The 12,575-nt window shown below is 42.7% G+C and overlaps 1 protein-coding gene across 2 annotated transcripts in view; it reads right to left on the reverse strand.

Annotated features, from left to right (window-relative positions):
• TMCC2 (transmembrane and coiled-coil domain family 2) overlaps positions 1-12,575 on the reverse strand; it is a 98,967-nt gene that overhangs the window by 41,583 nt on the left and 44,809 nt on the right. Inside the window, exon 3 of one of the 2 annotated variants that reach the window (XM_068269581.1) lies at positions 4,484-4,744. In XM_068269581.1, the coding sequence (XP_068125682.1) occupies positions 4,484-4,744 (261 nt within the window). Of the gene's footprint in view, positions 1-4,483; positions 4,748-12,575 lie in introns of both variants that reach the window. The other variant, XM_068269580.1, reaches the window with a different exon arrangement.

Here is a 12,575-nt window from a genome sequence, read left to right on the forward strand (position 1 = left end):
ACCACTACGCCACCGTGCTGCCCATATTAGATATTGAAGTCCATCTGGTTTTTCGTAGAATCCACAATGGCCTCTACCTCAAACCCCCGTCTACCAGAATAGGTGGTGGAGTGGGTTACTTTACAGTCGGGGAAGGCGAATCTCAGGTACAAAATTAGATACCCACCTAAAGAGAGGGAAGCCTTGGGATGGGATCATATTGAGGCTTCCCTCTGTATTCTAATGTCCCCCATAGCTGAGGGCTGCCCCCCAGTGTAACTTAAGAGTGCATGCTACGCTGCCAAGACCACGCATAGCACGCGCGCACGCTAAAATTAACTTGCACTGTGTGAATAACTTTAGTGAATCAACCCAAATGACCCGAAGCACACTGCTAAAGCAACAATTAACTGGTTTAAAGTGAAGCTAAACCAAAGGAAACAAAAATAGTTTCACTTACCTGGGGCTTCTACCAGCCCTCTGCAGCCGTCCTGTGCCAGCACCAGTCCTCAACGATCCTCCGTTCCACTGCCACTGTTTCACTTCTGTCGATTGACTGAGGATGCAGTGGCCCGCCGACTGTCAGTCGCCAGAAACTAAACTAAGCTGCGGCGGGTGAATGGAGATTCATTGAGGACTGGCACGGGGCTGTAGGAGCCCCAGGTAAATTAAACTCTTTTTGTTTCCTTTGGTTTAGGTTCACTTTAAAGGACAACTGAAGCCAGAAGGATATGGTGGCTGCCATATTTATTTCCTTATAAGCAATACCAGTTGCCTGGATAACCTGCTGATCCTGAAGCCCCATCTACACCATACAATTTTTTGTGCGATTCGATTTGTTGATTTGATTCAATTCAACATGTCCGGTCAGGATTCGATTCAATTCAATTAATTTTACTATTGCAGAACAATGGCAAAATAAATCAACTCGAATTCTGATCGGACATGTCGTATTGAATCGAATCAATGAATCGAATTGAATCGAATCGCACAAAAAATTGTATGGTGTAGATGGGGCTTAATACTTTTAATCATAAACCCTGAACAATAATATGCAGATCAGGTGTTTTGGACATTATTGTCAGATCTGACCAGATTAGCTGCATGCTTGTTTCTGGTGTTTTTCGTATTATACATTACTGCAGCCAAATAGATCAGCAGGGATGCCAGGCAACTGGTATTGTGTAAAAGAAAGTAAATATGTCAGCCTCCATATCTCTCTCACTTCAACTGTCCTTTAAGGGGAACATTTAAATGTGTTGAAATGGCCTAGTTAAAGTCCCGATTTCAATGCAATAGAAAATCTGTGGTTAGACTTGAAGATTACTGTCACAAAAAAAAAACATCCAACATGAAGGAGCTGAAGCAGTTTTGCCTTGAGGAATGGGCAAAATCTCAGTGGCAAGATGTGACAAGCTTATAGTGACTTATCCAAAGTAACTTGCAGCTGCAAATGCTACAAAAGTTGACTCCACAAAATACTGACTTTAGGGGGTGAAAAGTTATGGACACTGTAGTTTTCAGTTATTTTGTTCTATTAGTTGTTTGCTTCACAATAAACCAATAAATACATCTTCAAAGTTGTAGGCATGTCCTGTCAATTAAATGGTGCAAGCTCTCAAACATTCCATGTTAATTCCAGGTCGCAAAGCAACAAAACATACTTTTGCAAGGTTTTAGTAATGAAAATGGTCTTTCAATAGTACAGCCTACCTCAGTAGTGAAACAGTTAATTACATTTTTGATTTGAACATTTTTGATACCCTTTAGAGTGTGTGGAGGAATGAGTCCTCTCCACCAGCGAACAGATTTTACATCTGCCGCATCTATACATGAGTATGAGTATCATATCTACAGTGCTGCCCATAATTATTCATACCCCTGGCAAATTTTGACTTAAAGTTACTTTTATTCAACTAGCAAGTCATTTTTGAGGGGAAAAGACATAGATGTCTCCCAAAAGATAATAAGACGATGTATAAGAGGCATTATTGTGGGAAAAAAAACATTTCTCAGCTTTTATTTACATTTGAGCAAAAAGTGTCAAGTTCAAAATTATTCATACCCTTCACAAACTGTCACAGTCTGTGGGAAAATCCAACGTTCTATACCATACCAAATAGTCCAAGTTGTTCTAAAGCATCCTAATTACTCGGATTAATTGGGAACAGCTGTTTTAATCAACTCTCTGCAGTTGGTTTGTGGACTGTCATGGCTAAGATAAATGAGCTCAGAGAGGACCTGCGGCTGTGCATTGTGGCTGCTCACAAATCAGGAAAAGGCTACAAGGCCATTTCTAAATGTTTTCCAGTTCCAGTGGCTACAGTGCAAAGTATTATTAAAAAATACAAGATGTTCCGTACTGTGGGAAATCTCAGAAGCCAAAAGTTAAAAAGAATCCAAGGATCACCACCAAGGCTTTCCTGGTGAATGTGGGCTCTGCTGGTGGCAATGCCTCAAGGCAGACAATCCAACTAACACTGCACACTGCTGGGTTCCACGGATGCAGATCAAGGAGGACACCAGATGAAACAAAAATTGCATTGTTTGGTCACAATATCACCTTCATTTGGCATAAAAAAGGAGAAGCCTTCAACCCAAAGAACACCATCCCCACTGTCAAACATGGTGGTGGGAACCTAATGCTTTGGGGGTGTTTTTCAGCCAATGGATCAGGGAACCTAATTACAGTAAACAGCACCATGAAAAAAGAGCAATACATGAGGATTCTCAATGAGAACATCAGGCAGTCTCCAGAAAAACTTGGCTTTGGACACCAGTGGACATTTCAGCATGACAATGACTCAATGACAATGACTTAAAACACAAAGCAAAAGTGGTGAAGAAATAGTCAGCAGACAACATTATTAATGTTTTGGAGTGGCCCAGCCAGAGTTCTAACTTGAATCCAATTGAGAATCTGTGGAGGGAGCTAAAGATCAGGGTGATGGCAAGACCCTCCTATCTGAAATATTTGTAGCTCATTGCTAAAGATGATTGGGCAAAAATACCTGTGGAGACATGCAAAAAGCTTGTCTGCAATTACAGGAAGTGTCTGATGGCGGTAATAGGCTTTTCTATTGATTATTGAGAAGGGTATGAATAATTTTGGAATGGACAATTTTTGCTCAAATGTAAATAAAAGATGACAATTTTTTCCACAATAACGCCTCTTGTACTTCGTCTTATTACCTTTTGTGGGACACCTATGTTATTTAACCTCAAAAAATTCCTTGCTGGTTTAATAAAAGTAACTTTAAGTCAAAATTTGCCAAGGGTATGAATAATTATGAGCAGCACTGTAATTAGCCAGGTATTTCTTTTGGAAGGACGAAATTTGTATTTTACCAAATTGTCCCCAAAATTAAATGTTCTTTTTGCCAAATGGTGAAAGAAGGGGCCAACAAACTCCAATATCTGTGAAATTGTTTTAGTGTATACCATATTGTGTGATAGTACGTTTGCCTTGATGCTGTAGCCTGCGAAGATACTGTGAAGATAGGAAGGAAAGACATGTTGAAAAGCTTTGGCTCTAGCTCTCTTCAACCCTTGATGTGGATGGCCTTGTTGCATAAATATATGATACATGGCCATAGATTCGCTTTGGAAAATTTCAATTTCTGAACAGTTCCTTCTCAATCTAAGGGCTTGTTCACACTATGGGCTTGATTCACAAAACGGTGGTAACTTTTAGCATGGCTGTTAGCACAACTTTTTGCGCGTCTTAGCACGAAAAACGGTTTTCGAGCAAAAACGGTTATAGCTCGCAAAAAAATCGTGTTTAGCGCCAATTTATCGTGCGACCGTTAACGCGTGAAAAAAATCACGTTGACACAAATTTTTGCGAGGTTTTTTTTTCATATTTTTTGCTATTTTTAGTCACATAATAGATATACCTTTCATCCACCACCACCTATTTTTTGTGGCTCCTTCTCCCTCCCAGTTGCTATTTTACAATGACACTTGGGTAGAGTTGTGACTGCTTTATATTTCCTCACTAAGCTGCTGCCACTGTCTGGCTGTTACCATTACTAGTCATAGACAGGATTAGTGGACACCAAGCCAAGCAACAGTTGGTCAATGGGAGCAGCTTGGGGAAGAGGAAGCAGCACAATTTAAGAGTCAGGCCCGAGTCTCACTCCATAAGCAGATGAACGCATGCTCACTTTAAATTGCACCCGAACTCTAGCAAAGCGCTCTAGTTTTTGAATTAAGTCTTTATTCAACACATCGTTGCTCAATAAAGTCACAGCTCTGTTCTGTCCCTGTTTAGTCACAGAGTGTCCAATTAGTCTTATTAGCAGATGTGAATCAGATCTGTGAGCCGCCTCCTCTGTGAGAGCAGCCATCTAGTGGGTTATGTGATGATGTTTGTGTGAATTCTAAAAACAGCAACAACATTCATTTTAAAATTCTAGTGAACAATATTCAAACAAGGATGATAAATGTAAAACTAAAAGTCACATGAACAGTCCAATCTGTTTTATATACAAGTTAGTAATACCTGTTTGATGCGAGAGGCCTGTTGTCGGTCCGCATTATTGGCCAGCTTTAGATACTCTGCTACGTTATCATCCCTTGCCTCCTGCTCAATCTTTATCTGTTCGGTGATCTTAAGGATCTTTTGGTGTAGATGGTCCATTGCTGCCTTAGTTCGCTGTGGATCTGGTGCCCCGTCTGGGACTTCCAGGCTGATGTTTCCTTCGGAGCCCCCATGAAGTGTGCTGGGGGGGAGACTCAATGTACTTAAGTCCCCCTTGTCAGACTGCTGAAGAAGCAAAGGCATATGAGGACAATAAGTAATGCATTATAAATCAAACTCAGACATGGAACATTAATTAAAATACATTTAATCAACGCTAACTTTCAGACAAATATAACAAACACAAGATGTATAATCCTGTTAAGTAGTAATTTAAAAAATGTCATGTGGTTTATATGCTGCTAGCTCAGGTACCTGAATCTGTCTCCCATAATTAATGTTGATTGTGTGCACCAAAAATCATGGAGGAGCATGTGATCAATTTTTTTAAGGCTCTGATTTGTTTTCTGATCACTTACTACTTAAAGGGAATCTGAAGTGAAAATAAACTTATGATATAATGATTTGTATGTGTAGTACAGCTAAGAAATAAAACATTGGCAGCCGAGATCTGAGTCTAATATTGTTTCCAGTACAGGAAGCGTTAAGAAGCTCCAGTTGTTCTCTATGTAAAAGAGCTTATCTGAGCTCCACAACTTTCATAGTTGCAGAGAGCTCTGTCTTCTGAAGCTTATTATCTTAAGTGTCTGTAACTGTATTTTGTTTTTTTCTGCAGAGTAAAGTTCAAAAGTTCATTAACCTGCTCTGTAAAATAATTTAGACTACTGAGTGTATGTGTAAACTGCAAATATTAGAGAATGATGCAATGTTATAAAAAAAACTATATAACTGAAAATAAAAATATGAGACTATTTTCTTTGCTACTAATCTTCTATTAATTATCTGTTCTACACATACAATTCATTATATCATAATTATTATTTTTTTCACTTCAGTGTCACTTTAAGTAGGATTGCTACTAGCAAATCAAAGACTTGATCTAGTGTCCTGTACCTGTACTGTCACCTGTACTTAGCCTCTAGGCTAGTGATGCATCTGTTGTTATGGGGAAGGGGTACAACGCATGATGACAGAATGCATTTGCAGGTTTCTCAGGTGTCAAAAGTTGCTAAAGATGTCCCATGCTGGACATTTAGGTGATGTCGGGAGTTTCCTGTGCACTTGCTAGAATCTTGCCCTACAGCAGTCTTTACCTGCTTAACCTAGTGTGTGTACGTAGCTTATCACCTGATCATATGCTTCTCCTTAAATTCTGGTACACATGAACAACAGTACCCATAATTCTTGGCAAGAATCAGAATCATATTATTTTAGACAAGTAAAGGTGCCACATACATCAAATCTGCTAGAGATCCCACAACGTGGCCGCCCAATCTTCAGTTTTCCATCCAAAATCGATTGATTCAATCGATCTGGCAAGCTGGAAAAATATCACTCGAAAGGACGTGATTGGTTCTATGGCAGTAGTGGCATTTGATTTCCTGATGACAGACAGATCTCCAGCCGGTCTCCTCCCATGTGTAATGTGTACCCACTGGGCCCTTGGTACGAGTGGAAGTAGTGCTTAGCTCACATGTCTGCTGGCGCACCTCCTCCAGCGTCCCGTGTCTTCCCTATATTGCCGTCGGGCGCCTGTACCGTGTCACCTGACAGCATGAACAACGTGTCACTGGGTCATAGAGTACAGGCACCCGTGGCAGTGATAGAGAGAAGACACGGGATACTGGAGGAGGTGTGCCAGTGGATAGGTGAGCTAAGTACCGCTTTTACACTCGCCACAAGCCCATCGGGTACACAATACATAAGAAAGGTCTGGGGGACCCAGCAGGCAAAGGCGGCTGCACACATTTCCAAAAGATTTCAAACTGAAATCTACTGGAAAACTGTGTGCAGTACACTGGCAGCATTAGGATCTATCTGTTGTTTGGATCTGCTACCCATCTGCCAGTGTATGGGGACACTTAAGTGTACACTTCCAAGGACTCTCGTCATTTGCTTATCAAACACAGACAATATAACAATTAGACAGACAATGTAGATATAACAATCAGACAGAAAGTATAGGAAGCACTGAGAGAGAGAGAGAGAGAGAGAGAGAGAGAGAGAGAGAGAGAGAGAGAGAGAGAGAGAGAGAGAGAGAGAGAGAGAGAGGAGAAGCACAGTGCTGCCAATCTTCATTTATGTACACATTATGATTTCCTTGACTGAAATGACTGTGATTGTCTAAGTCAAAAATCTAGAATACGTACAGACACAGGGCAGACTGCAGATATTTTCTTTATAGATCCCACAGTAGTGTGATGCTTACTTGTCCACCCCTTCTCTCTACATAGTGCAATGCATATTCCTATTGAATTGTCGCCCTAAGCCCTAACCATCATTTTGGATGATAATAATTTAGAGTGTGCACGCGGCTTTAAACAGTGATGGTCCTAACAGGAACAAAGATGACTCATCAGCATGCTGCAGATCTGCACACGAGCTTCTTCTATCCTCTTCTACAATTACCTCCTCACATTCACGTGTACAAGACTTCTCACGTGCCTCACCCCTCCTCTGGAATGCCCTTCCACAACACATCCGCCACTCTTCCACCTTCGAAATCTTTAAACGCTCCCTCAAAACCCACCTTTTCCGACAAGCATATTCTCTAGCTTAGGCCATGCACCCACTAAATAACCTAATTACGCACTGCCTGTACATATACTGTATACTTCCCCCACCTCTTGTTTCCACCCCATTCCTTTAGATTGTAAGCTCGCAAGGGCAGGGCTCTCACCCTTTTGTGTCATGGAATGTTATTAATTCAATTGCTTGCACACTGTTAGACATTTATACATTTTAGTCATCATGTTAAATCAAGTTGTAATCAGCAGTGCTGTATCTTGTATCAGTGTTCATATTTCATGTATATCATTGTCTGTATCATTATGTATCCCTTGTTTGTTTTCTTACATTGTACAGCGCCACGGAATATGTTGGCGCTTTATAAATAAATAAATAAATAATAATAATAATGCTGCTGCTTTACCCAATCCGATCTGCAAGTCTTGAACTGTATGGATTTGTTAAAGTGTAGATTGCAGGTTGTGCTATCTGTCTGAATACAAGATTAGCTGGACAGAATGAAAAACCTTTAGATAAATAAGACATTTCACAAATACTATATTTTTAATGTGTAGTTAGCTGGTTGGTTGAATGTCAACTTCAGAGATGGGCCTTAAAGAGACTCTGTAACAAAATTTCTTCTACCCTATAAGTTCCTATACCTGTTCTAATGTGGTCTGCAGCCTTTCCTAGTTGCACAGTGGCTGTATTATCTCTGTTATATAATCTAATCTTCTTTCCTTTGTCAGCTTTGTCGGCTCAGGCAGGAATGTGCTGCTCTGCTGTGATAGGTATAAGTTATACACACCCTCTCCACGCTCTGTATGAGTCACAGACTGAGCTTTTCTCAGCCTATCACATGCTGGTTAGCAGCCATGTTTTTTGTTTGTAAACACTGCCTAAAACTGGCAATTAGAAGCCAGGATTGCAGCAGGGAGTGGCAGAAACAGCAAACAGGAGCCCATGAGAACATAATGAATATAATGGTATGCTTTTTAATGTAAGAATTTTAGAGTACAGATTCTCTTTAACCATTTCAGCCGCCCAGACGTGATCCTCACGTCCAGGCGGCTGCACTGCTGCGGTGCCGCGCTTCGGCACGCTCCCGTACGCGATTGCGGGAGCGCCCCCGTGCCCCTGCGCTGTTCCCCGGTAGCCCTGTGATCAGTGAATGGGAACATGGTTCCTGATCACCGATCAAAATCCTCAGCAGAAAAAACGATGGTCTCTTACCAGAGACCGCAGTCTTTCTGCAAAAAAAAAAAGTTCCCCCGTCCTCCTTGTGCTTCCGGTTAGCGAGAAGCACTAGATTAAAAAAAAACTAAAGGTGGCCATCTTGTGGCCAAATAGTAAAACTACATCTACAAACATTTTTGAAGGGAATTCACACACATTTTAACATTTTAAATTAACTGTTTATTTCCCACACCAAAAAATTACCCAAATAAAATTTTTAATGGAAAAAAATTAATTACAAGTAAAAAAAAAAAAAAAAAAAAATATTTACCTAAGGGTCTAAACTGTTTATATATGCATGTAAAGAGGGTGTACTACGAACATTTTTAAAATTATACGCTTGTAAATAGTGATGGACGCAAAACGGAAAAAATGCACCTTTATTTCCAAATAAAATATTGGCGCCATACATTGTAAAAGGGACAAAATTTAAAAAGAGTCTGAAGCGAGAATAAATCTCGCTTCAGACCTCATATATAGCAGGGGCACGTGTGCCCCTGCTAAACCGCCGCTATCTCGCGGCTTTACGAGGGTCCCTGTCCCCCCAAATCCCCTCCGTAATGCGGGGGAGCGCTTCCTGGTTGGGGCAGGGCTAACCGCCGCAGCCCTGCCCCACGCGCGTCTGTCAGCGCGTATCTCCGCCTCTCCCCCGCCCCTCTCAGTCTTCCTTCACTGAGAGGGGCGGGGGAGAGGCGGCGATGCGCGGCTGATAGACGCGAATGGAGGCAGGGCTGCAGCCGTTAGCCCTGCCTCCAGGAGCGACCAAGCCTGCGACCAAGTGTCGCAGTGTAGGGTTTGGGGGTGAAGGGACCCTCGTTTAGCGGCGCGAATGCGGCGGTTTAGCAGGGGCACACGTGCCCCTGCTAACTATAAGCTCTGAAGCGAGATTTATTCTCGCTTCAGAGTCTCTTTAAATGGTGTCATAACCAAGACAAACGAACAAATAAAATACATAGGTTTTAATTATGGTAGCATGGTTTATTTTAAAGCTATAATGGACGGAAACTGAGAAATAATGATTTTTTCAATTTTTTTCTTATTTACCTCCTTGCCGGTTATCCCGAGCTGAGCTCTGGGTAACCTGCGCAGGAGGATTGTTCGATTTTCGCAATTTTTTTTTCTACACGCAGCTAGCACTTTGCTAACTGTGTGTAGTATGCGATCGCCGCCGCTACCCGCCACGCCGCCCCCCCAGACCCCTTGCGCAGCCTGGATCGGACTCCCTCTGGCGTCCCAACGTCCATGACATCATCGCGATCGTCGCCATGGCGACGGGGGAAGCCAAGCAGGAAATCCCATTCTGAACGGGATTTCCTGCTTGCTCTGATCGTCGGAGGCGATCGGAGTGGGTGGGGGGATGCTGCTGCTCAGCGGCTATCATGTAGCTAATGCTAGGCTAGCTACATGATTTAAAAAAAAAAGTGCTGCGCCGCCCCCTTGCCGACATAATTGGAATGGCAAGGGGGTTAATCCTGTTAAAATGCATTTATAAAAAAATAATTCTTAGCAAAATGTACCACCCAAAGAAAGCCTAATTAGTGGCGGGAAAAAACAAGATATAGATCAATAACTTGTGCTAAGTAGTGATGAAGTTATTAGAGAGTGAATGGGAGGTGAAAATTGCTCTGATGCATAAGGTGAAAAATCCCCGTGGGCTGAAATGGTTAAGAAAGAGTTAAACCCTTTTTGCAATCTGACAAGTCAGGCTGTTGAATTATTTACACCACTCAGTTTATTAACTTCCACTGGAAAGCTGGAGTGAAAACTGGACCTAGCCATCATGTCGAGACAGAGTGGCTATTAATATAAGTCATGCCACAGATACTCATGGAAATTAACTGGAATCTATGCCAACACTATACAGCAACAAATACCCACTTTGTCCCAGCATGGTTGATTTTTTTAGATTAACTTAGTGTTAGTTGAATGGACCCTGTCTTCACACTTCACAGTCTCAATGCTGAATTCCAGTTAAATATACCACACTACCTGTGCAGAATCCCAAAATAACAAGGTTACAGCAAGTCAATGTTATTTTTTAAAAATTCCGAATTGTGGTTAAATGATTGCTACTGAAGTTAGGATCTATAAAACTGAAAAGTATTGCTGACTTTTAATAAGACTAAACCCTACACAGTATGCTTAGTTCCAGTACATATCACCACCAGGGGAAGGGCAGCGAGTGAAAGGCTGGGTTCACACTGAAACCGGTTTGTGCAGCAGGTCCAATGTGACAGTGCATGGCATGGGCCTGTTGTTCAAACCTCTTCCTTGTACTTGGTTGCAATACACATGTCTTAGATAGCATGCCATCCATGACATGTCTGACTCCCATCCTGTATCCAGAAAAGTCATGCAGGAAGGGACTTTGCATTCTGGAGACAACATACAATGGACGGAATGGACGTGTTAGAACAGTTGACATGGTCCATTGTGGTCCGTTCCGTGATATTGACTGATTTCAGCTGTGTGAACCAAGCCTAAGTGGTTCTCAGGAGCCACTGTGACTTGTAATTTTAAGCCACTGTTACTGTACCGCTGTCACCTAAACTGACTTCACTGTGCACCTGACTAAACTAAATCTCTTATCTTGTATAATTATCATCATAGGCTGATTTTTAATTGTGATGGTTAGAGAAAAGTTTGTTTAAATCAAGAAAGCAAAGCAAATTAACAAATAAGCAGGGGGGGCGGAGCAGACTGGGATGGCGTGAGGACGTGTTTGAACAGAGCTCCTCACTCTCATGGCAATTACACCTACGTTAGCCTGATCAAACTTGCAATTTTTGCCCCAAAAGGTATGGGAGGTAACTCCAAGAAGAAGGAGAACGCTGTTAAGGAACCTAAAGCTAAACCCCCCACGCAGCAGTCCGTTACGAGATATCTGCGCTCACTGGACCCGGCCCAACCTAAGATGGCGGAGGCTTCCACAAGCAAAGGCGCAAAAGGCCCGGATAGCGTAGACACCACAGCTAGATCCCTGAGTGAGATCCGTGATTACCTTCACAGTCTACCGACGAAAAATGACCTTGCGGAACTGGCCAAAAAGATCACCTCGGCTACTCGGGCTGACTTACAAGAAATCCGCGCGGAAGTTTCTGACCACGATAGCAGATTACAAGTTTTGGAAACCGGGTTGACGGAAGTCCGTTCGGAGCTGGCCAAGCTCAAAGAGGCACATACCCACCAGCAGAAAGTCAACTACCTCCTCCGAACTGGTATGGAAGATTTGCAAAACCGCAGCAGACGGAACAACATTCGTATAAAAGGCCTGCCGGAAGCAGTGGAAGATAAGCAGCTATTAGCTACTCTCACCACCATCTTTAATGGCTTACTGGGCAATCCTCCAGACGACCCCATCAAGGTTGACAGAGTACACCGGGCGCTTAGGCCTAAGCCAGCAATCGGAGAAACGCCGCGAGACGTCATATGCAGACTCCACTACTTCGGAGTCAAAGACTCCATTATGAGAGCTGCCAGAAACCGAGTGGAAATCGTCCACGATGGAGCCTCTTTGGGCCTATATCAGGATCTCGCGCCTAGCACACTCGAGCAAAGAAGAGCCCTACAACCCCTTCTTAAACACGCTCAGGAACATGGCGTGGGTTACAAATGGGGATTCCCCTTCCAAGTGTCCTTTACGCTGCGGGATAAATCCTTCATCCTACGACAACCTGCTGAGCTGCCTGAGCTCTTCCGATGCTTGGACTTACCCGCCGTAGAAGTCCCCGAATGGCAGCCAGATCGGGTCTCCACTGGCCTTCCACAACGGCAGAAAAGACAGCGTTCCAACCTCCGCAGACAACAACCAGATTGAGATATCCTTCCATACCTCAGTGACTCAGCTAAGTACTTTTATACCTATTATTTTCTGTTTTTCCATGCCCAGAGGGACTAATAGGCTCACGCTATGGTCCATTATGACCCATGTATGCGATCTCCTTTTTAGGTGCGCATTACTAATTTAGGCAAAATGACTGTGGCGATTCATTTTGATCTGAACTTTTTGCTCGAACGCTGTTATCAAAGGAGTCCACTCCAAGATTGGTTTGCTAAATCCGACCCCTCGGGTCCGTAAGCACAAGTTAGTTATCCTATTCTATGGGTGGGAAACAGATAGGTTGGGAGGGCTAGGGATTATTTCCGTGAT

The sequence above is a fragment of the Hyperolius riggenbachi genome, chromosome 2 (genome assembly GCF_040937935.1).
Source record: "Hyperolius riggenbachi isolate aHypRig1 chromosome 2, aHypRig1.pri, whole genome shotgun sequence".
NCBI classification, from domain to species: domain Eukaryota; kingdom Metazoa; phylum Chordata; class Amphibia; order Anura; family Hyperoliidae; genus Hyperolius; species Hyperolius riggenbachi.